The sequence below is a fragment of the Molossus molossus genome, unplaced genomic scaffold (genome assembly GCF_014108415.1).
Source record: "Molossus molossus isolate mMolMol1 unplaced genomic scaffold, mMolMol1.p scaffold_m16_p_10, whole genome shotgun sequence".
NCBI lineage: Eukaryota > Metazoa > Chordata > Mammalia > Chiroptera > Molossidae > Molossus > Molossus molossus.
In genome coordinates this window covers 20,874,896-20,899,334 of record NW_023425345.1, presented here as the reverse complement: position 1 = coordinate 20,899,334, position 24,439 = coordinate 20,874,896, and the positions used below count along the sequence as shown (strand labels likewise).

At 47.1% G+C, this 24,439-nt stretch overlaps 2 protein-coding genes across 5 annotated transcripts; both read right to left on the bottom strand.

Moving 5' to 3' along the window:
* Positions 1–1,833: 1,833 nt before the first annotated feature.
* On the bottom strand, positions 1,834–10,182 carry TAPBPL (TAP binding protein like). Of its 3 annotated transcripts, none has more exons than XM_036251296.1 (7): positions 9,752–10,182; positions 8,553–8,771; positions 8,145–8,417; positions 4,936–5,274; positions 3,599–3,901; positions 2,427–2,513; positions 1,834–2,226 (listed from the first exon to the last, which is right to left on the bottom strand). In XM_036251296.1, exons 1-7 carry the CDS (start codon positions 9,813–9,815, stop codon positions 2,147–2,149), a joined length of 1,365 nt encoding a protein of 454 aa, XP_036107189.1. In that variant the 5' UTR covers positions 9,816–10,182; the 3' UTR covers positions 1,834–2,146. The 3 variants fall into 3 exon arrangements, with proteins under 3 accessions (XP_036107189.1, XP_036107190.1, XP_036107191.1); XM_036251297.1 differs by having other exon boundaries at positions 8,553–8,768; XM_036251298.1 differs by lacking the exon at positions 4,936–5,274 and having other exon boundaries at positions 9,752–10,179.
* An 88-nt stretch (positions 10,183–10,270) lies between these two features.
* CD27 (CD27 molecule) lies at positions 10,271–14,974 on the bottom strand. Of its 2 annotated transcripts, XM_036251299.1 has the most exons (6): positions 14,562–14,974; positions 14,255–14,386; positions 11,724–11,903; positions 11,441–11,527; positions 11,080–11,199; positions 10,271–10,823 (listed from the first exon to the last, which is right to left on the bottom strand). In XM_036251299.1, the coding sequence occupies exons 1-6, from the start codon at positions 14,695–14,697 to the stop codon at positions 10,699–10,701; spliced, it is 780 nt and encodes a 259-aa protein (XP_036107192.1). In that variant the 5' UTR covers positions 14,698–14,974; the 3' UTR covers positions 10,271–10,698. The 2 variants fall into 2 exon arrangements, with proteins under 2 accessions (XP_036107192.1, XP_036107193.1); XM_036251300.1 differs by lacking the exon at positions 11,080–11,199.
* Between the last annotated feature and the right edge of the window lie 9,465 nt (positions 14,975–24,439).

Here is a 24,439-nt window from a genome sequence, read left to right as displayed (position 1 = left end):
TTTTGTGTCTTTGCTGTTTCCCTTCTCTCCTACCACCCACGTGCATGAGCAAATATGCAACTAAACCCTGGGACTTTGCAATCAAATGAAGCCAAGCTTCCCACATCTCTTCGGTTTGCCATGAAATGATGTGGGGTTTCCACTGTGTCTGTCATCACCTTTGTCTTTTTTCCTAACCTCAATCTCAGACTTGTACAGAATAATAACAGTTGTACTTCACCAAAGGCATGTGGCATATTTACCAATTTCATGTATCCTGAACAAAGGCAAAAAATACAAATTCCTAACTAACTACACTGACTTGGTTGTTGTTTGGGTTGGAATTACCGAGGAGAGGGGGGGAGGAGGAGAATGTTGTTTCTTTCTAGTCTGATGTTGCTTTAGGCTAGAAGGGCTGGTTTATGCACGTTAGATGGTCTTCTGGAGATTAAAGAGCTATGTGTTGGCAGAGGAAGTGGTCACCATCTCAGCATTCATGCCTGAAGCAGCCCAACTCTTCCAGGTGCTAGTGAGAGGAAGTGACGACAGGAAGTTGGGTGGGGATCTTACACTGACAAACAACTCAAGGTTTTCTCAGACATCTCTTATCTACCTCCTTCCCTTGTGCTGAGTTCCACTGTATTGACTGGCGAATTTTAAACATTTTTAAAAAAATATGTTTTCATTGATTTTTTTAGAGAGGAAGGGAGAGAGAGAAACATCAATGTGAGAGGGACACATTGATTGGCTGCCTCCTGCACACCCCTCACCGGGGATTGAGCCTGCAACCCAGGCATGTGCCCAGACTGGCAATTGAATCGGGACCTCTCAGTCCATGGGATGATGATCAATCCACTGAGCTACACTGGCTGGGCTTGACTGGCAGATTTTATTTTATTTTAATTAATTAATTAATTTTATCACCTGAGGACACCTTTGCATTCATCTTCAGATAGAGCGAGAGGGAGAGAGGAAGAGAGAGAGAGAAACATGGATGTGAGAGAGACACATTGAGTGGTTGCCACCCACACGACCCCAACCGGGGCTGGGGACAAACTGCAACCGAGGTACGTGCCCTTAGTGGGAACCGAACCCGGCTCTCTCTGGACCGTGGGCTGATGCTCTAACCGCTGACCCAAACCGGCCAGGGCTTGACTGGCAAATTTTAGAAATGTATAAAAAGAGAAGTCTCTCCCTTGCAGCTGAGTAGTTTGAGGAATAGTAGGAGTGAGGAGTTTGTAGGTATCCTGAGATACCCAGCACCTATCTAAGGGAGCAGAACCTTAATTACAGCTCCAGGTTACACAGAGCAACTGAGATGGACCCCTGGGGCTGCCTTTGAGCGCCTTTATTTTACACCTGGAACACTTTGCAGCTAGGCTTGGGGACACAGCTCATTTGGGTACAGCATGGGGAAAGACAGGAAAGTGGAAAAGCTTTTCCTCCAAGGACCCAGGAGGCTTTTATTTGGACAGAGTTCAGTATTACTGACCACCACCCCTTTGCCCCTCTGTCCTTCACGTACTCCTTTCTTAATTTATTCCCATTTTCTTTTCCCACTACCACACCTCAAATCCAGCTCTTTTTTTTTTTTTTTATAATTTTTTAATTTATTTTTTTATTCTCACCCAAGGACATTCCTCCATTTTTTGTTCAGCTAGAGTGGGAGAGAGAAACATCGATGTGAAAGGGACACATTGAGTGGCCGCCTCCCACTCACGATCCAACCAGGGCTGGGGACAGACTGCAACCAAGGTACGTGCCCTTATCGGACACTGAACTCGGGTCTCTGGACCGCAGTCTGATGCTCTAACCACTGAACCAAACTGGCCAGGGCAAAATAATGTCCTTTTTTTTTTTGGTGTGTGCCCCTAGTGGGACCTGAACCTGGGACTCTCTGGTTTGCAGGCTGATGCTCCAACCGCTGAGCCAAACCGGCCAGGGCAAGTCTGGCTCTTTTAACCTCCACCCAAACATTCTGCCTTCCTGTTGCTCTCTTACCTCTTCATGTTTTCTGTTTAGCCCAGGGACATAATGAAGGGAGGCAGAGTCCTGCACATATTCAGAGCCAGAGCCAGTGCACCTGTGATCTGTGTGTTCTTCTTGCTTTTTTTCGGGTCTTTTTGAGCTCTCAGCCTTGGCTTAGAGTGCTTCAGGGAGAATGTGACTACTCTTTCTTTTTACTCTGAGGCAGGACAGTGACTACCCATGGGGCCTTGGAGTCTTGGCAGACCTTGGATGAGGTAGCTAGGAGAGAACAAGAGGGAGTGAGGTTGGTTTCAGCGGGGGTAACCCCAAAATTGGGGCTATGGGGGAGGCTGGCTAGAACTTGTGATGCTTGGGCTTCATCTAGTCTGGGTGGGGAGGTGGTGTGGGGAGGGAGGTAGTGGAGGCTGGTCTATGAGGGAGGTGGGTTGGGGAAGAGCTGAGGGCAGCCAGGCTCTTACCTTGCCATCTCTGAAGTCCCAGGTACAGCAGTGTAAGAAGGAAGAGGCTGCTGGCAAAAAGGACTCCAAAGGTCATAGTTCTCTGCTCTGTAGGTGAGACAGATGTAGGCAGGAATCAGTGGGCAGGACCTAGCTCAGCCCACACCAGCAGGAGGACAAAGGAATGTGTGTGAGTCCCTGGATGGGGACCTCATATCAGATGTTCTGCTCTCACCCGGGAACTGGGCACACAGTAGCATTCACACTTGCTCAGGGTTGTTGGATGCTTGTGTGTTACTACACACAGAATTATCTACCTTTTCCCACCTCAGGACAACATTTTTTTTTAATTGCTTTCCAAGATTAGATAGTTATTGACAGTTAAACTAGAATTTTGTAAACAGCTGGGGAGTGATGTGAGCTGAGACAAAACCCCAGTCTTAAATAATAATGCCTAGTGCTCCTGGGTGTTTGCATTCTGGGTACTGATTCTTTCCTGTTTAAAACCTTTTAATAACCTGTTGCTTCAGGATGACATTCCAGCTTGAAGGCCCATTGGTATCAGCCCACTAACAGCAGTAGAGGGCTTCAGGCTCCTGTTTTTCACATTTTACCTTTTACGATTTACTAGATAGGTGACCTTGGGCAAACTGCTTAACGTCTGTAAGTGCCAGTTCACTCATCAGTACAATGGGAGTCATGTAAATGCTTAATAAATATAATCACCTCTCAAGCTTTAGGCTACTTTCCCCTTTTCCCTCACATCCTTGACACTAGCTGTGCAGGTCTAAGTCTTCTTTAGGCTGCTTTATATTCGGCTGTCAGACATGCCGTTCTTCCTGTGTTGGGGTTTCCTTGCCCCTCGAGCTACCTAACTTGGTTTGCATGCCCCCTGCCCCACCCTTCCTAGGTCATCTTGTCTGCCTAGTCAGTCCCTCCAGCTGGAGGAAGCTCCTCAAGGGCGGGATGAGGAATTATTCAGCCTTCAACTCCAGCACATTGCCTGGTGTCCTGGCACCTGTGATGTACCAGTCTCAGGATGTGTGGTGGCAGCTATGGAGGCTGCTACTTTGAGAAAGAAGCTGGGGCTGTGAACATAACATGGTGGGAAGCAGAACAAGACCAAAGAGGAGCATGGGGTAGGAGAGCCATGAGCCCATGATAGACGTGGGGAGAGGAGGGCACCCCAGTACCTGGTGGGGCCGCCCAGGTGCTGGTCTTGATGGGCTCCTCCAGGGAGATGTGGGTGACCTGACAGGTGTAAGTGGCACCTGCAGGGCCAGGTTCTGCCTTCAGGAAGGAAGAGATGCTGTAGGTGCCCTCTGGGCTTTGCCGGAGGCTGGAGAAGGAGGCCTCAGAGACTGGGACTGGGGCTCCACCCAGCTCCTCTCGGGTCCACGTCACAGTCACATCCAGAGGATAATAGCCAGCGATGTTGCAGATGAGGGTGGGTGCCAGAGCTTCCTTTACCAGGCTCAGTCGTACTTTGGGGGAAGCTGGAAGAAAGGAGGAGTAAGATTCCAGAGGGATCAATGGGACACAGGAGCCTAAAGCCTTCTCTCCCTGCTGAGAGTGAGCTAGGTTGCAGAGGCTGACGTTTCTTCCTCAGTGGAGTGCCAAGGGGCAGATGAGGAGTTCACCTGAATGCAGGCCACAAAGGGGTACATATTCCAAAGGTAATTGAAAAGCAATAGTAAAACCAACTAAAGGTTGGCTTGCTTCTTATCACTATACGCCAGTGATTTTATTTTATTTATTTTTTGTAAATATGTTTTTATTGTTTTTTTTTTAGAGAAAGGAAGGGAGAGAGAGAGAAACATCGATTGGCTGCCTTCTGCATGCCCCCTACTGGGGATTGAGCCTGAAATGCGGGCATGTGCCCTGACCAGGAATTGAACCAGTACCTCCCAGTCCATGGGACGATGCTCAGCCATAAAAAAAATTTTTTTTTAATTTATTTATTTATCCTCACCCGAGGACATTTTTGCATTTATCTTCAGATAGAACGGGAGGGAGAGAGGGAGGAAGAGAGAGAGAGAAACATCAACTGACTGCCACCCACACGACCCCAACCGGGGCCGGGGACAAACTGCAACCAAAGTACATGCCCTTAGCGGGAACTGAACCTGGATCTCTCTGGTCCACAGGTCGATGCTCTAACCCCCGAACCAAACCAGCCAGGAAAAAGCCAGTGATTTTAAAGGGTATCAGGGATGAAAAACTCTCCATCAGGACCACTCCCACTGCCCCTCCTTGGTTTACTGCTGCTCCTTTAAAATGTGTGATGGAGGCAGCCAGCCAGGGTAGGGCAGCCAGATACTGGGCTGGGAAGTTTCTCAATGGGTTTATCCTGGAGTGTGATTGGAGACAATGTGATGCCGTCCATGCTTCTAGGGTGGAGATGGCAATTAGGTTGTGGGGATGCAGTCTGCCTCTCAGGAAGTGCCCTGTATTTGGGTCTCTGGAAGACACTGCCAATAAGCATATACTCCCTGTTTTTCTCCCCCAGATAAGCAGGTTCTAGCCTCACCTTGGACATGGAGGTTGATGATTTGTTGAGCTTGGAACAGAGAGGTGGTGATTTGGCAAATATAGGCCCCCTCGTCCTTCAGAGTAAGGCTGGGTAGGTTGAGGGAGGCGTCTCCAGCCATGAGGAGCTGCTCAGGATCCAGGGTAGCGCCCTGTCGCTTGGCCTGCCCCTGCCCCGTGGTCCAGCTGTACACCAGCTGACCATTGCCTTTATGCTGTAGCCGCCACTCCACTTTGGTGAGGTCCAAGCCTGGTGCCATGGAGAAGCCGCAGTGCAGGGAGGCTGAGGACCCCAGTAGGAAATTCAGGGATGGGGTATGTGTTGTCACCTGGAACTCCACTGTGGTGAGAGAAAGAGGGATGATGGTGGACAGCTTCCTCTTGAAGCCACCTGACCGCTGAGCTGTGGGCATACATTTGACCCTGCCTCCTTTCCTAGATAATGAGGCCAGTTGAGTTCATTTCCCAAACAGATGGAACCACAAAGAAATGGGGCTCTGGAAAGGTAGCGTGGCACACATGGTAATCTTAACTATTTTGGAGTCACCCCTGGATAATCTGATCAAAGCTATGGACCTCTCACCAGGAAAATATACATGCTGACTCTTGGGTAAGAACCACTGGAGTAGCAGAAAGCATTTTGGAATCTTGCTTCCTCCATATGATACCTCTGTGACCTTGGACAAGTCACTTAGTGTTGCCAAGCTCACCTGCTGAAGGCAAGGCTGCTGTGAAGACTAAGTAGGAGTAAGAGTTTAATTAATTAATTAATTACTTTTTAAAATGTGTTTTATTGCTTTTTTTAGAGAGAGAGAGAGAGAGAAACAAAAACATCAATCAGCTGCCTCTGCACACCCCCTACTGGGGATGGAGCCCTTGACCCAGGCATGAGCCCTGACTGGGAATCAAACTGGGACCTCTCAGTCCATGGGAGGATGCTCAATCCACTGAGCCACACTCGCTGGGCAGGAGTAAGAGTTTAAAAAGCACACAGGACCTGGCCAGTTTGGCTCAGCAACTAGAGTGTTGACCCACAGGCTGAAGGGTTGTGGGTGGGGTTGATTCCTAGGCAAGGGCGTGTACCTGGGTTGTGGGTTTGATCCCTGGCTCAGGAGGAAACCAATCGATGTGTCTCACATTGATGTTTCTCTTTCTCCTTTCCTCCCTTCTACTCTATCTAAAATCAGTGGAAAGCCTGGCCGGCATGGCTCAGTGGTTGAGCATCCACCTATGCACCAAGAGGTCAACTGGTTCGATTCCCAGTCAGGGCACATGTCCAGGTTGTGGGCCTGATCCCCAATGGGAGTCATGCAGGAGGCGGCCAGTCGATGTTCTCTCTCATAGATGTTTCTATTCTGTTTCCCTCTCCCTTCCTCTAACATCAATAAAGGAAAATAAATAAAAATCAATGGAAAAATATCCTTGGGTGAGGATTAACAAAAAATAAAAATAAAAAGCAAAAAGTAGGCAGTACGCCTGGCCAGAGTGGCTTAGTCGGTTGAGCCTTATTCTGTGCACCAAAAGGTTGTTGGTTTGATTCCCAGTCAGGGCACATACCTTGGTTATGGGTTCAATCTCTGATTGGGGCATGTATGATTAATGTTTCTCTTTCACATTGATGTTTCTCTCTCTCCCCCTTCCTCTCTACTAAGCATGTCCTCAGGTGTGGATTTAAAAGATAAAATCAAGTAAAAAGCACACAGTAGTAGTATTTGTGCCAGACATGCTGAGCCTAAATCTAACGAGGAACACAATCAGACAAATCCAAATGGTGGGATATACTACAAGACAAGGGCCTGGGCTCTTCAAAAAATGTCAGTGCTATGAAAGACTATTCTGGAATAAAGGCACAAGATAACTAAATGCAATGTACAATTCTTGTTTGAATCCTGGACTTTACAAAACCAGAAAGCTAAAAAGAACATTATTAGGGTCATCGGTGAAGTTTGAATGTGGACTTTATACTTGACAGTATTATTGCATCATTTAAAAAATACTCATCTTAAGTATGGTGCTCAGTGGTGTATAAGCTTTTGGTGGGGGGAGGTGGGAATAGACTGCCCTGGCAAATATGTTCTTAAAATTCTTGACACACCGTATCCCCTTTTTGTCTGCACCACGGTAGACAACCGCACACTTTGTTTGCTGAGGTGATGGTTCTGTGATTATGGAGGAGAATATCCCTGTCTTTGGTTATAAACCCCATGCTATACATGGCAGCATTTGGGGTGAAGTGTTGGGATTTCTGCAACTTTCAATTGGTTCAGGGGTATCTGTCTGTCTATAGAGAGAACATGGCAAATGTTCACAACTGGTGGATCTAGATGAATGATAATATGGGCGTTCATTATATTATTCTTTCACCTTTTGTAGGTTTAACATATCTAGTTATTACCAGGACTGTGGTTTACACTGGACAGACATGAGGACCCCTTGTTTCTGATGTAGCAGGATAAATTTAGGTTGGACCACAGAAAGGTCAAGTGTTCTGGGGCTTTCTAAGGATAGGTAGGTAGCTCCCTAATCTTTGGACTTGGATATCCCTTTCTGGAGGTAAAATACTAGATTCAGTGAACTCTGGAGAAACCTATCATGTTCTTAATTTCCTGTGCCCTCTGGGATGTGGTGCGTTGGAGAGGGCAAGGGTTTTATTAACAAGGGATAATGAATAAATTCTGAATCCCTGGGCTTTGCTCTAGTCAAACACCAGCCCAGGCTGGCTTTTCACTGGGAGAAAAATGGTAGTTGGCCCAGTAACACTACTACAAACAGCCTATGTGACTAGAGCATCACAGTGATGCTCAGGCAACACAGTGAGGAGAAAATTAGCCCCATTTTGGGTCTTTCAAAAGGAAGGACCGAGCCCAGCTGTTATGGCTCAGTGAATTGAATGTCATCTCATGGACTGATTCGATTCCCAGTCAGGGCATATGCCTGGGTTGCGGGCTCGATCCCCAGTGGGGGCCGTGCAGGAGGCAGCTGATCGATGTTTCTTTCTCACATCAATATTTCTATCTCTCCCTTCCTCTCTCTCTAAAAAAATCAATAAAATATATTTAAAAAAGAAAGAAAGGACCGAAGTTGAGGGGACACCCTGAGATGACCGATGTGGATGGAGGTGGACTTGCTCCCTTTCTTCTTCTTCTATTATTCCATCTCTGACCGCTTAATAAACAAAACAAAACTTTCTACTACTTTTCATTTTCTCACCTGTAGTCAGCACAGTCCCCTGAGGGCCCAGGGGCAGGTCCAGCTTGGAAGGTGAGACAGCCCTGTTCTCAGCATCCCCGAGAGTCTTCATCACAATGGAGACACTGGGTCCCCCTCCAGACACCTGCATGTTGGTGAGGAACCAAGCTGCTGTCTCAAAAGTGGCCTCTTGTCTGGCCTGGAGAAAATAGCGGGAGATGTCACAGGTCACCTCCTTCTCGCTGCAGTCAGCATGGAGCAAGGCCTTTGCGTGGGGAATCTGTACCAGGTTCACTGGGGGAGAAAGGCGGTGCAGAGGTTGAACTGGATTGAGAACCTAGGAAGCGGATGAAGGTGGGTGTACTGGGAACCGGGCTGTCCCAATGGAGGGAGGCCAGAAGGACTGGGACGCAGGGTGGTGGCTCTTACCTGAGGCCTCAAAGGTAACAAGTGGGTTGTCTTTGGCCAGTGTGCTCACTTGGAAATCGGTGAAGCCTTCCAGGGAGCCATCGTCCAGCACTGGCACCTGCCTCAGCACCAGCAAGGCCTTCACCACGTTCTTATCACTGACAAAACCTCCACGGTACTTCCCTTCCTCCACCAAGAAGCAGTCCAAGACCACGTCCACTGCCCGCCACTGCCTTTCTGCTGCAGGGAAAAGACGGCTGAAGCCCCACCCTCCCGCCCAGGAAGTTCTTTTTGTTAATTCTCACTTGAGGATATTTTTTCCATTAATTTTTTAGAGAGAGTGGGAGGTGGGGAGAGAGAAACATCGATGTGAGAGAGAGAGACATCAATTGGTTGCCTCCCACATGCACCCTGACCAGAGCTGTGGGTTGAACCTGCAACCCAGGTATGTGCCCTTGATTGGGAATCGAACCTGTGACCCTTCCATGTGCAAGCCGATGCTCTAACTACTGAGTCACACTGGCTGGGGCCAGAAAGTTATTTTTGTACTCACTCCCTGCCCCTAACTGTGAAGTCATCAAGGGTAAAAGTTGTCTTCCAGGGTCCTAGCTCTCTGTGTCCCTCTCTTGTCATCTCCCAGATCAGCTTTCTGGGAAGCACCTGCCTTTCCAGCGACATACTTCTTGGTGTGAGTTATTTAAAGTCCTGGATTTTCCTTGCTCAGATGGGTTTATGTTTTCACTTTTATTTCCACCCATCAAATGAGAAACTATTTTCAAGCTAAGGAATTCTCAGCAAAAGCAAATAAAGGAGCAACATTGCCATTGGGCGAGAAGACGGACATTCGTGCAGCCTAGGGGTGCTGGCAGCCATCTTCTCGATTTCCTAGCCAGCCCACAGGTCTGCTCTGCTCTCCGCCGTAACCTGTGGCCTTCCCCTCTCCCCCCTGGGGTCTCCTTCCTTCCTTTTCTGAAGGTGTCCCCTCTCCCGTAGGACAGTGGCCCCTACCACATTCACTGTGAAAGCCCCTCTTTCATTTGTCCTTTCCCCCACCGTTCTCAGCCTCTCTCCCCAATATAAGTAGTTCCTTTGTCAGCCACTACGCCTTTCTCCTGTTGGGCTTAGAAGCAATTGGCTCCTTTCCCCTTCTGTAATCCGGGAGTGTGGCCATCTGGTGCTTCCCCGGCCCAACACTGCCCTCCAGCCTGCTCCCCACTCACCGGTGTCTGCAGCTCCTCCGGACAGAGCCAAGCAGAGCAGCAGGCACCACCCCTTTGCGCCCATGGGGGCTGCTCTCAGGCCCTCCTCTGCTGCCCTCCACAGCCTCCCTGCTTGCAAGGTCTCTGTCGGAGAAGAGGGGTCTCTCCAAACACCCCTTGGTGGCCGACAGCCAGTGGGTTTCTCTTCTGTCCTCTGCTTACTTCTCTTTCACTTTCACTTTGAGGAAGTGCCACTGCGGCTGCCTTTGCCTCTGGGTGTAGCCATTTGTTGCTGGTGCCAGAAACCTGTTCACTGTTCTTTCCAACCCCTCCACCCCCCGTAATCCTCTGGTGAGTTCAAGACCTGATTTCCCTGCATGCACCCTTTGGCTCCCCACCAGCCCCAAGAAAGTGGAGATGTAGGGAAGAGGAGGTGGGGTGGGGGGGAGAGACCAAAGCTAGAAGTGGGAACCCGCGCAGTCTGGGAAGCTTTTCTCATTTTCTGTTGGTACCACACCTCCTCTCGCCCCTCCCCTCCTGTTGGGCAGGCCCCATCACAAGTCAGCTTCGGAGAAAGCTCCTCCCTTGGAGATGAGGCTGGGAGTGGCCTGCTTTGTGAGGTTGGAATTTCAGAGAGGCTGTGTGTGGCAGTCTGTCACTTTATTTTGCTGACTTTCTAGATCCAGCACATGGGGCTTCTGTAGGCTGATGTGTGTTTTACAGCTGGAACTCCGGCACGGAGGTGAAGCTGGCTGGGCCAGAACACATCCTGCTTTCCACCCTCCACCTCCCTTGTCTCTGCCAGTCTTGAAAGGCACTTTCTCAAGTCTGCACTCAGGAAAGGGTCCTGATGAGAGCATGGTACTGAAATTGGGGGTCCTGGGTCTCATTGCCTTTGGGTAGTCGGTGGGGGGTGATGGAGGCTAGGCCTTTATTGCAGTGATGACCCCACTCTGGGGAGTGCCAGCTCAGAGGTAGGAAGCAGGCTCAGGTTTTCGGTAATCCTCCTGAATGGGGATGGCATCACCTTCCTCCTCCCTGGGACAGCTGTAAGGACAAGGCTCAGCAGGCGCCACTGGACTTTCTCCTTTGTCTGCAGAAGCAGAAACAGATGAATCTTGGCCACTGGTCAGGGGAGGGGGTTAAGGGAGAAGAGATTAGCAAAGGAGGTAAGCTTGGGGGAGGGCTGTCAGGAAGGCCTCAGCTAAGAGGAGAGGAAGACTAGGCAGAAGCCAGAGTTGATAAGATGGAGCTAGGGAGGCTTCCACAACGTCCCAAGCATGGGTGGCAGGGCTGAGAAGGTGGGGTGGGGTCAGGGACAGGACTGGAGACTGTGTTTTGTCTCTTACTTAGTCCATATTTTCTTTGTTGATGGAGGAACAGGGCTCCGGCCGTGGTGCAAACAAGAAACATTCCAGACAGGATCACAAAGATGCGGATGCAATCTGAGCTGCACAGGGACCTCTGGGCTGTGATAGGCAGGGGCCACACAAGGGATTTGGGGGAGGGCCTCAACCTTGATTCCCCTCAGCCCAGGCCTCTCTTCATCCCTGCCTCTCTCCTCCTCCCCTGACCCCACCATGGGACCAAGTCCTTTCCTCGTCCCTAAACTCTGCTCTTCTCCACTTCTAGGAGCTTTCTGGCTGGCTTCTCTCTTGGACTCTCCCATATACATTCTCTCTTGGAGTAGGGAATATGGAGAAAACTCACGTGGCCATTGAGTTGAGAGAGCAGGGGCAGGTGGACTGCAGTCAGCCAGAGTCTGCTTGTGCCTGGCTGTCCTGGCCTCCAGCATCTCTGGAAAGACAGAGATAGGGTGAGCAGCAGCAGGAAGCCTACAGGGAAAGCCTAAGAGGCCTGAGAAGCATTTGATGAGATGGAAAGGCAAAGACGGGCCAACCAGGCAACTTATGTGGGGGTTGGCACAGAAGGGGTGGTACTTGAGGGTGACCCTTACCCCAAGTGACTGGACAAAGAGTTTCCTGGAACTTACTTCCAGTGTGAGGTAAGTGGGTGGAGTGTGGGTGTGGGCCTGGGGCCTGCAGTAGATGAGGGGTCTGCGAGGGCTTTGGAGCAGGATCACACTCAGTGCACTCCTCGTCCCTGCACTCCCAGCCCTTGGGGCAGGCACACACAGCGTTGGCAGTGGGGGTACAGTTTCGAATGCGATGACCTGGAGACAGAGGAGGCCGGAGGAACACAACATGCTCAGGCCTCAGAGACCTGCAGGCTCTACTTGCTTAATCCTCTCCCCTAGGCCCACATCGCCCCAACAAAGGCCGCCCCCTCCCTCACCATCACCCAGTACCTTTGCCGTTAGTATTATTGTGATTAAGGGAAAACTTGGACCTTTTAGAAAATTCATGGTTCTGAGTCACTAAGACTTTAAAAAAATTTTTTTATTTTATTTTTTATCCTCGCCTGAGGACATTTTTCCATTTTTCGTTCAGATAGAGTGGGAGGGAGAGAGAGAAACATCGATGTGAAAGGGACACATCGAGTGGTTGCCACCCGCACGACCCAACCAGGGCCGGGGACAGACTGCAACTGAGGTTACATGCCCTTAGCAGGAACTGAACCCAGGTCTCTCTGGCCACAGGCCGATGCTCTAACCGCTGAGCCAAACTGGCCAGGGCTCTCACTGAGACTTTTACAATTGAATTATAATATACTTATAGAGAGCTATACATATTACAAGTGTAAAACTTGAGATGTTGGTACCAATTGGACTCAGGTATAATCAGCACCAGTTTAAACAGAAGGTGACTAATAGGGGGTGATCATGAGGGTGTCTGTCAAAAAGAAAGGAAAAGGCTAAAGAAGGGCCTGGGATTGGGTAAAAATGGTTGAAGTGCCATTTTTAGTGATGAGTAACCAGAGACCTAAGGTGTTTTTTTCACCATGAATAACCCGTGAACAAAATTCCAGGCAGGTACCTGATACTTCTCTATTTTACAGATGGGAATACTGAGGTTGAAGAGGACCAAACTCACTCCGCCTCCTCCCTGTTCCCGTCTCCCCGCCCCCAGTCCTGCAGACAGGTGCTGCCTGGGTGCTTTGGGGAACCTCGGGGCTGTGTTTCACAGAAATGGATCATGGATTGAGCTGGGCTGGAACATAGCGAAGGGAGTATAGACTGGCTCAGTACTGGGAAAGGCTTTGTGGTGGGGCCTGCTGAGTTCGTGGGGCAGGTTTTGAATTAAAAATTTTCAACCCTGGCCGGTTTGGCTCAGCAGTTAGAGCATCCCCGCAGACCAACGAGACCCGGGCACATACCTCGCTTGCGGTTCGTCCCTGGCCCGGGTTGCGCGGGTGGCAACCAGTTGATGTGTCTCTCACATTGGTGTTTTTTTCTCTCTCTCTCCCTCCTAATCTGTCTAAAGATAAATGAAAAAATGTCCTCAGGTGAGGATCAGAACAGAAAAACAACAACAACACAAAAAAAACAAAAAAAACCTTTCAACCGTGCTGGGGTTGCTTTCAAGAAGAGAAAAACATCTGTTAACAATCATATTTTTAAGTTAACTGGACTGAGGGATGCTTGTGTATTTTAGATGTTGCTGTTTGATTTGCAATGGCAAAAACTTTTTTATTTAGTTTTTAAAGAATACAGTGTTAAAAGCCTAGTGAGACCAAACACATTTTACAGGCAACTAGTGGAGTAGTTGATTTGCAGGACAGCAGGACATCTGTTTAAAGCATCCACTTTAAAATCTGCTACACTACGTATGCTGGCACATCATTTCTTAAATTCTAGCTAAAATGGAGAAATAATAAAGGATTCCTAACACAGCCACAGATATACATCTTACTTTTAAAAAAAATGAAATTACAAAATAAGAAAAAAAGCCACAAACACATTGTTTTCCTCATTTGGCTTTTGTTCAAAGAATGGTTGTTATCTACTGGCTGGTATTATGTCCTGAAAAAGATGTATTGGCCCTGGCCGGTTTGGCTCAGCAGTTAGAGCGTCGGCCTGCAGTCCAGAGAGACCTCGGTTTGGTTCCCCAAGGGCGCGTTCCTCGGTTGCAGTTTGTCCCTGGCCCTGGTTGGTTGGTGGCAGCCACTTGATGTGTCCCTTTCACGTCGATGTTTCTCTCTCTCTTCCCCTCTCTCCTTCCCACTTCACCTGAACAAAAAATAGAAAAATGTCCTCAGGTGAGGATAAAAAAAAAAAAAGAAAAAGTTTCAAGCAATGTGCACTTCAAACCCAATTCATTCAGGAATGTATGTATGTGCAGTTGCTCTGCTGAAATCAGGGGTCCTAGAGCTACTTCCTGGTTTTTATTGTCTTGATGCCAACCATAGACTCATTCTCAGCAGTCCCTCAAATTTTGCTTACTCCTTCCCTAAACACTAGAGTTCTCCCATCACATCAACATGCCCACTCCCAGAGTGCCCCCTTTCCCAGCATTGGTTCCACTTGCTGTAACCTTGAAGCACCTGAAGCTCTGACTCTACCCCCTCTTTGCTCTTCCTTACCCAGCTCTGCCACCTTGCTCCCCAAATGCTTGCCCATCTCACCAGAGTTACAGTGCCGGCAGTTCTCACAGTGGGGTCGGGAGTTGTGGTCTGGTGAGAAGGAGATCCCTGGTATACATGGGTCACACTGAGCAGCCTTTCTGTTCCCATCACAGTGCTTCTTGAGGAATGTTCCTGTGAGCCAGAAGAGGTCCAGGGTCAAGGCTCAAGGGAGGCTGCTTCTCTGTCCTCTGCAGTGTGGTGCCTCAGGTGCTGCAGGATTCCTCTCCTTGCTGGAGTGTCTGCTTCCCTTCCCCCAACCCAGTCCTCTCTCACCGGTAGCCTTCCCTGCCAAGGCCTCCTCTCTTACCTGGTTCACACATTTGGCAACACAGTCTTCCCTGAGCCCAGTAGTGCTTCTCTGGGCAGCTCCTGGGGCCTGGGGTAGCTGAAAGCCCTGCCAGAGTCGCCAGAACCCACAGCCAGCGGTAAGGTGGCCAGGCCATGGCTTCTGCCCAGGGAGCTCTTTCTGTGCTCCAGTCGCTAACTGCTGGCCTTTGTGCTGGGCGCTGTTTCCTCCTCTTTGCACCTCTTGGGCAGCAGCTGTAGGTGTTTTTTTTTTCTTCTTTGCTTTTTTTTCTTATACAGCAGCAACCTCTTACCCCTCCACCCTTTCTGCGTGTTGGGTGCTGGGTGCAGGGTGCTGGGGAGAGTTGTTAAAGAGCAAACTGTCACAAGATCTGCCGCTCTTTAAAGTTATCCCCTCCAACAGGCAACTTCATTTCCGTCTCTTGTGCTCAGGGAGAATTTAACCCACCTGTGCCTGCCTCTTTTATAAAGTGTTGACTGTGCAGTCACCACCTCTCTTAGTCACACACTTGTGCACAAAGATGCCCACTTTGTAGCCCTATTCAGGGTTCATGCTAATTGGCATGTCCCCTCTCCCAACCCCACAGAGGATAAGTTGCTTTTTTCACAGAGGTAAGAAAAGGAAGGGGAATCAGAACTAAATGTCTGAAATGGGACCAGGTAAGTTTTAGAATTCCAAATTTTTCAGACTTGGGGAAGAAACTAGCACCACAACACACCCTCATGGGACTGGGGTAGCAATCACAATCAAGTGCAGCATTCCTGCAGCAATACAGTGAATGTTTAAACTAAGTGGGGTGAGTAATGACTATATAGCTAGCCTTGCATCAGCTGGGTCTGGTTCTGTGGCCAAAAGAGTTTGCTCTGGGAGCGCTAGGATGGCAGACAAGGGACTTAAACCTCTATCACACTCTGTGCTAGGGGATCACATATGATCTCGTTTTGTTTTCCTGCCAGTCTGTGATACAGGTATCACCCACTGCCCCTCTGTCTTTCTCTCCTCGCCCCACTAACCTTCATCTTCCCCTTTCCACCTCTGGATGTATCAATCACCGATGTCCAGGAGCTCCCAGGGCCTCTCCCCTATAAGCCTGTGGATCATCTCTTTCCTATTTCTATGGTTTAGGGAATATTGGAAACAGCTGGAATTTTCCTCTGAGTCCTGTGAATACATGGGTCAGACAGAGTTTCCTTCCTCTTTCCCTATGAATTGAGGTGTGGGGTTGCTCATTTCTCGAGGCCATTTTTCATTTAGCAGCTTTGCATTTGTTTCCACAGAGCCCATAAAATGTCACAGCTCTGTAATCTCACTTGTTGTATCTTTCTCTTTCTTACTCTTTAGTTTCCTTTTTCTTCATATTTTCCATCCTCTTGCCTTTCCCTGACCCCCTGTAGTCTTCTGGGGGGTTCTCTATTAGGAAGCCATACATGTATGTAATTTGAATAGTTACTTAGGCAAAGCCATCCTTTTCACTGTTGGGCTGGTGTCCAAATTCCCACATCAGAATGTTAACTTTGGGATCTGAGGACTTTGCTGTCACTAATAGTCCTGCCCCAGTCCCAGATCATGATCACTATCTCCTCCTGTCCATCAAGGAGGCCATAGAGAGGTGGGATCCTGTGGGGATGGGTTACCCTAGAGGAATGATGAGTTGGGGACCTTTAAAGAGAAACTTGCCAAAGGGGTAATTGGAGGACACAGAGGACTAACAACTTGGTTAGACTCAGCTCCTCACCCACGTGAGGCCTGTGTTCTTTGTGCCAAGAACCATGTCCCCTCTTTTGCCCATGTCCCCACTTCTCTACTGGGGAAAGGGCAGGAGCAGGGTCTGTCTGGCTCTCCTGGAGTACCCTGGTGGGGAGGCGAAAAGCCAGGTTTCTGGACCTTACTATGCTCCTGCTTTCTGTGCTGGTTTTTTTTTCTTTTTTTTAAACATTTTTTTGTTAAACCTTACCGGAGGATATATTGTCCATTGACTTTTAGATAAAAGTGGAAGGGAGGGAGAGAGAGAGAGAAACATTGATGTGAGAGAGACACATCAATTGGTTGCTTCCTGCATGACTCGGACCAGTACTGGGCATTGAACCTGCAACCCAGGTATGTGCCCTTGACTGTGAATTGAACCCATGACCCTTCAGTCCAAGGGTTGACTCTCTAACTGCTGAGCCAAACCGGTTAGGGCTTCTGTGCTGTTTGCATCAACTTCTGGTGAGCATTGGCCTGTCCTAGGCTGGCTTCCTGGACAGTCTTTTCCTTTTGTCTACAGGCCCCACAAGTGCAACCTGCTGACCACTCCTTCAAAATCTTCCATCTCCTCTTTCTCTTTGTGGTTCAGCTTTCACACTTGTCTGGCATAGATATATGGTGTTTTTCAACAGCTCCCTTCTTTTCTTGCATCACCAGAGATAGGTCCTCAGAAGTCTCTCTCTCTCTCTCTTTTTTTCTTTATTGATTTTAGAGAGAGAGGAAGGGAGAGGGACAGAGAGATAGAAACATCAATGAGAGAATATCAATTGATTGCCTCCTGCATGCCCCCCACTGGGGATTTGGCCTACAACCAGGGCACGTACCTCAACAGGGAATCAAATCGGCAACCTCTTGGTACATGGGTTGACACTCAACCACTGAGCCACACTGGCCAGGCCAGAAGCCTCTCTTTTGATGACTTTTATTACTTTTGAGAGGTCTTGACCAAACCCTCAGTCTGGAGCAGTGACTATATAGCCTGCATGTCAGCTGGGGTCACCCTGTTCCTTAATATCTAGAAAAATAGTCCTTGCTGCCTGGCTGGTGTGGTCTATTAGTTGAGCGTTGACCAATGCATCAAGAGGTCACTGGTTTGATTCCTGGTCAGGGTACACGCCCAGGTTGTGGGCCAAATCCCCAGGGTGGGGCATGCAGGAGGCGGCCAATCAATGTTCTCTCTCATTGATGTTTCTATCTCTCTCTGCTTTTCCCTTCCTCTTTCTAAAATCAATAAAGAAAAAAAAAGCTTGGGGTGGAGGAGATAGTCCTTGCATTCCAATCAGTGCAGGCCCTGGGCATAGTGGGGAGGAGGTGGGACTGTTGACTGTCACAAATCCCTGTGGGTCCAGTGTTATGGTCACCTCTGGTTCTGATTCCTGTTTCAGCTGAAGTCTTGTTTTTTCTTCTCTGCTCCTGGCTATTCCCTTACTTTTGCCCTGTGATAGGTCCCAAATTTGGGATACAGGACTTTCTTTTTTTTTTATCCTCACCTGAGGATATATATATATATATATATATATATATATTTTTTTTTTTTTTTTTTTTTGCATTTATCTTCAGATAGAGAAGGAGGGAGAGAGGGGGGAAGAGAGAAGAAGACACATCGAGTGGTTGCCACCCACACGATGGGCCGGGGAAAAACTGCAACAAAGGTACGTGCCGTTAGCGGGAACTGAACCCAGGCCTCCCTGGTCCGCGGGCTGACCCTCTAACTGCTGAGCCAAACCGGCCAGGGCGGGATACAGGACTTCTTTTAATTTTCCTACAAACCAGCTGTAAACAGGAGACTGTTAGGTGTGACAAAATTTTTACTGAAGCTTTATATATCATAAGGATACAATTTAAGATTGCATTTTGCATATTCTTGTTCTTTTTAAATTGTATTTGACATACTTTATTATATTAGTTTTAAGTGTACACCCCAGTGATTACATATTACATAACTTACTAAATAATCATTCCAATAAATCTTGCACCCATCTGACACCATACATAGTTACTAGACTATTACTAACTATATTCCCTATGCTGTACTTTACATCCCCATGACTATTCTCCCATCCAAGTACTCCCGACCCTGCTTAGCTTCCGAGATCAGACGAGATCCGGCGCGTTCAGGGTGGTATGGCCGTAGACCCCGTGACTATTCTGTAACAACCAATTTGTACTTCTTTGGTGTGTGGGCCGACGATCTAACCACTGAGCCAAACCAGCCAGGGTCCAATTTGTACTTAATCCTTTCACCTTTTTCACCTATTCCTCCAACCCCCTTCCCATCTGGCAACCATCAAAATGTTCTCTGTATCTATAAGTCTGTTTCATTCTGCTTTTTATATTCAATTGTTGATAGGTATGTATTTATTGCCTTTTTTTAGAGAGATTTTTTTTTTTTTTAATTGATTGCTTTTCTCTTGCTGCTTTTAAGATTCTCTCATCTTTAACCTTTGGCATTTTAATTGGTGTGGACCTCTTTGAGTTCATCTTGTTTGGGACTCTACACTTCCTAGACTTGTATGTCTATTTTCTTCACCAAGTTAGGGAAGTTTTCTTTCATTTTCAAATAGGTTTTCAATTTCTTGCTTTCTCTCTTCTCCTTCTGGAACCCCCATGATGCAAATGTTGGTATGCTTTAAGTTGTTCCAGAGGTTCCTTACACTGTTCTCATTTTTTGGATTCTTTTTATTTTATTTTTTCTGTTCTGATTGGGTGTTCTGCTTCCTTATCTTCCCTATCTCTGATTTGATTCTCTGCTTGCATGTTCTTGATCTTAATGGTCCTTTCCACCCCTGAGATTAGTCAGTGGTCTAGCTACCCTACAAGGCAGTAAAGGCACTGACCATCTTGCTGACACCTCTCTTCCCTCTTCCCTTCTTTTTGTGTCACAGACTTTCAGAAATCTGTCAGGCATCATATCTCATCTCTCTTCCGCCCCTAATCCCCAATCAGTCGTAGCTTTTTATAAACCTATAACCAGAGTCAAAGTACTCCATAGAACTAAACTCTCACCATGATTTTTCCTTAGAAAAAATTCTGTTATATTACATAGATGTCAGAAATCACTGTTCATGATCTTTAGTAACCAAACTCCTTAGTTTTTCTAGCCTTCTTTGTCTTCCACTCCATTTCTTATTCCTCCATTCCTACTTTCTTTGATGACCTCCACCCATCCCTGCTTTAGATCCTCCTTCCCAGAGAGCATTTAGAGAACAGCTGGGCAGGACAGTGGGGAGGGCTGATTAACAAGGGTCTGGTTACTCACATCCCCATTCTGTAATTTGCATTCCTGGTATTCCCCAGTCTGGGTCTCAGGGGACTTACCACCTGTGGACATTTCTTCTCATTTTTAATATTACAGCCCCAGCTCCTAGTATCTCCTAGCATTTAAGGCATTCACTGAATATTAGATGGTCCAGCCCTCCCCTCAGGGAGACCAAGGCCACATTGACCTCCTAAATTCCACTTCTTTTTTTTTTTTTTTTTATCTTCACTCAAGGACATCCTTCCATTTTTTGTTCAGATAGAGTGGGAGGGAGAGAGAAGGAGAGAGAGAGAGAGAGAGAGAGAGAGAGAGAGAGAGAGAGAAACATTGACAGAGAGAGAGAGAAAAACATTGACGTGAAAGAGACACATCGAGTGGCTACCACCCGCATGACCAACCAGGGCTGGTGAAAAACTGAGACCCAGGTACATGCCCTTAGCGGGAACCGAACCCAGGTCTCTCTGGACCGCAGGCTGACACTCTAACCACTGAGCCGAACTGGCCAGGGCCTAAATTCCACTTCTTATTCACTCGAAGAGTATTTGTTTCACATCCTTTCTCTTCCAGGTACCAATTAAGTAATAGGACACAAAGATAAAAAATATAAACATGCGGCTTCTGCCCACATGAAGTTGACTCACCAATGAGAGAGTCAGACATTGATCAAATAACCTCAAAGACAAACGTAAAGTTATTAGTATTGGTCATTCAGCATCATGAAGGGGAGAGTCAGGGTGCAGTGTAAGTGCCTGTCCATTAATAGGGCGATTTGAGGGGGAGACAGTGCTTCAACCAGGAAGTCAAGTTTTTTTTTTTTTTATCCTCACCTGAGGACATTTTTCCATTTTTTGTTCAGGTAGAGTGGGAGGGAGAGAGAGGAACAGAGAGAGAGAGAGAGAGAGAGAGAGAGAGAGAGAGAGAGAGAGACATCAATGTGAAAGGAACACATCGAGTGGCTGCCACCCGCAAGACCGACCAGGGCCGGGGACAAACCAACTGAGGTATATGCCCTTAGCGGAAACCGAACCCGGGTCTCTGTGGACCGCAGGCCGACGCTCTAACCGCTGAGCCAAACTGGCCAGGGCTCTCCCACCTTCTTGAGAATTGTTTCTTCCTTTGCTTTCTAGACATTGTGCTATTCTTGCTTTGATCGCTTCTATTCTTTGATCAATGATTATTTTTCTCATGTACAGATTATATAAAATAGGGATGATTTGTTTCTTTAAGGCTTGATGTGTATGTGGTGTATTTTTTTGTTTGTTTGTTTTGTTTTTAAAATTTTTATTTTTAGCCTTGGCCATTATGACTCAGTGGTAGAATGTCGGCCTGTGAAGCAAAGAGTTCTGGGTTTGATTCCGGTCTAGGGCACGTACCTTGGTTGCAGTTTGTCCCTGGCCCCAGTTGGGGTTGGGTAGGTGGCAACCAGTCGATGTTTCTCTCTCACATTGATGTTTCTCTCCACCCCCCCACCCCCCACCCTTCCTCTCACTCTGTCTGAAGATAAAAATGTAAGAATATCCTCTGGTGAGAATTAAAAACATTTTATTTTTATTTTTATTTAAACATCTTTATTGTTGAATGTATTACAGATGTCCCTCCTTTTCCCCCTATTGACTTTCTCCTCCCTGCTCCTGCCCCTCTCCTGCCTTCCCCACACTATTATCTGTGTCCATTGGTTATGCACATAAGTTCTTTGGTTTATCTTCGTTCTTTGGTTTATCTCCTTCCACCCCCCTTCGCCCCTTCCCTTTGAAGTTTGTCAGTCAAACAACCAATTTGTACCTCTTAATCCCTTCACCTTTCTCATCCATTCCCCCAACCCTCCTCCCATCTGGAAACCAACAAAAGGTTCTCTGTATCTATGAGTCTATTTCTGTTCTGCTTGTTCATTTTGTTTGTAGATTCAGTTGTTGATAGATATGTATTTATTGCCATTTTATTGTTCATATTTTTATCTTTTCTTTTTTAAAAAATTTTTAAATCTTTATTGTTGAATGTATTACAGATGTTCCTCATTTTCCCCCCATTGACCCCCTCCTCCCCACTCCCACTTCCCTCCTGCCTTTTCCCACACTATTCTCTGTGTCCATTGGTTATGCATATAAGTTCTTTGGTTTATTTCTTCCTACCCCCCCAACCCCTTTCCCTTTGAGGTTTGTCACTCTAGCAATGAATTTGTACTTCTTAATCCCTTCATCTTTTTCACCCATTCCCCCAACCTCCCTCCCATCTGGCAAACAACAAAATGTTTTCTGTATCTATGAGAATATTTCTGTTCTGCCTGTTCATTTTGTTTGTAGATTCCATTGTCGATAGATATGTATTCATTGCCATTTTGTTTATTCATATATTTTATCTTTTTCTTCAAAAAGACCCTTCATCATTTCATATAATAATGGTTTGGTGGTGATAAACTCCTTTAGCTTTTCCTGGTCTGGGAGACTCTTTATATGGCCATCGATTCTAAATGACAGTTTTGCAGGATAGAATAATCTTGATTGTAGGTTCTTGCTTTACATCACTCTAAATATTTCTTGCCATTCCCTTCTGGCCTGCAAAGTTTCTTTTGAGAAATCAGCTGACAGCCTTATAGGTAACTAACCTTGTAGGTAACTAACTGCTTTTCTCTTGCTGCTTTTAAGATTCTCTCTTTGTCTTGAACCTTTTGCATTTTGATGATGATGTGTCTTGGTGTGGGCCTCTTGGGGTTCATCTTGTTTGAGGCTCTCTGTGCTTTCTGGACTTGTATGTCTGTTTCCTTCACCAAGTTAGGAAAGTTTTCTGCCATTATTGTTTCAAACAGGTTTTCGACTTCTTGTTCTCTCTCTTCTCCTTCTGGCACCCTCAAGATGTGAATGTTGGCATGCTTGAAGTTGTCCCAGTGGCTCCTTACACTGTCCTCATTTTTTTGGATTCTTTTTTTTTTTGCTGTTCTGATTAGGCGTTTTATGCTTCCTTTATATTCCTAATCGATGGTTTGCTTCTTGGAGTTACATACTCTACTATTGAATGTGTGTAAATTATTCTTTATTTCAGTTAATGCCTCCTTCATTTCTGACTGGTCCTTTTTTATGCTCTCGAGGCCCTCACTAAGTTCACTGAGGTTCTCACTAAGTTCATTGAGCATCCTTATAAACAGTATTTTGAACTCAGCATCTGTTAGGTTGCTTATCTCCATTTCACTTAGTTCTTTTCCTGGGGTTTTGTTCTGTTCTTTCATTTGGGACGTGTTTCTTTGTCTCCTCATTTTGGCTGCCTCTCTGTGTTTGTTTCTGTGTATTACTTAATGAGAGGTATGGGGCTATCTGAGACCAGATGTTGCTTATTTGAAAGAATTTAGTAAAACCTGAAGCAGGATCCAAGACAGGCCAATCCTATGGTTAAGCAACTGGCAACAACTTGGGTGGGCCTGAAAGTCGGGTGGGGCGGGGCCTCAGGGAGTCACCAGGGCGGGGCTACCAATGTGAGCCAGGTTGCTGGAGTCCCAGATATGGCGGCTGTCTGCTTCCCCAGGGAAGGGCTCACCAAAGGAACAAAGGCCTCTGACAGCACGTTTGTTCCGGAGAAAGCCCCCTCTCCAGCCCTCGCTCCAGTGCCAAACATCTCAGTTCTTCGCCGTATGTCTCTGGTGCCCCTCGAGCTGCCTCTCCTCCAAGCTTAGAGGGAGTGAGTTTGATAAGTCCATGTATAGGCCCTTTAAGGAGCTGCCTGGGGCTCTAGCCATGTCAGCTTCCCTGAGCCTTAGTTCCCGCTGGTTTTTCCAGCCAGAAATTATGGGGACTTCTTTTCCTGGCACTGGAACCCTGAGCGGGGCATCTTGTGTGGGACGGGGACCCCTCAGTCCTCAGGGAGGACCTTCCCAGCCGAGGGGTCCTTCTGACTTTTATTCGCCACTCGTGGGTGTGGGACCAGCCTGCTGCCTCTGCCCCTCCTGCCAGTCTCAATGTAGCTGCTGCTTTAATTTTGTATAATTTCGTAGTTGTAGGACTTCCATTCAGCTTGATTTCAGGCGGTTTGAATGATGGTTGTTCTGTAGTTTAATTGTAACTTTGATGTGGTTGTGGGAGGACGCAATACTGCGTTTATGTATGTCGCCATCTTAACTGGAAGTTGATCTTCATTTTCTTCAAGAAGACCCTTCAACATTTCAATCAATACTGATTTGGTGGTGATGAACTCCTTTAACTTTTTCTTGTCTGGGAAACTCTTTGTATATTCATGGATTATAAATGATAGCTTTGCAGGATAGAGTAATCTTGGTCGTAGGTCCTTGTTTTTCATCACTTTGAATATTTCTTGCCACTCCCTTTTGGCCTGCAACATTTCTGTTGAGAAATCAGCTGACAGTGTTATGGGAGCTCCCTTGTAGGTAACAGCTTTTCTCTTGCTGCTTTTTAAAAAATCCTCACCTGAGGATATTTTTCTATTTATGTTCAGATACAGTGGTGGTGGTGGGAAAATATTGATGTGAGAGAGACACATTGATTGACTGCCTCCCGCACAGCCCCAAATGGGGCCAGGGACTAACTGCAACCGAGGTACATGCCCTTGGCTGGAATTGAACCCATGACTCTTTGATCCGCGGGCCAATGCTCTAATTGCTGAGCCAAACTGGCCCCGGCTTTTCTTGCTGCTTTTAAGATTCTCTCTTTGTCTTTAACCTTTGGCATTTTGATTATGATGTGTCTTGGTGTGGGCATCTTTGAGTTCATCTTGTTTGGGACTCTCTGTGCTTCCTGGACTTGTATGTCTGTTTCCCTCACCAAGTTAGGGAAGTTTTCTATTATTATTTTTTCAAATAGGTTTTCAATTTCTTGCTCTCTCTCTCTTCTCTTTCTGGCACCCCCTGATGCAAATGTTGGTATGCCTGAAG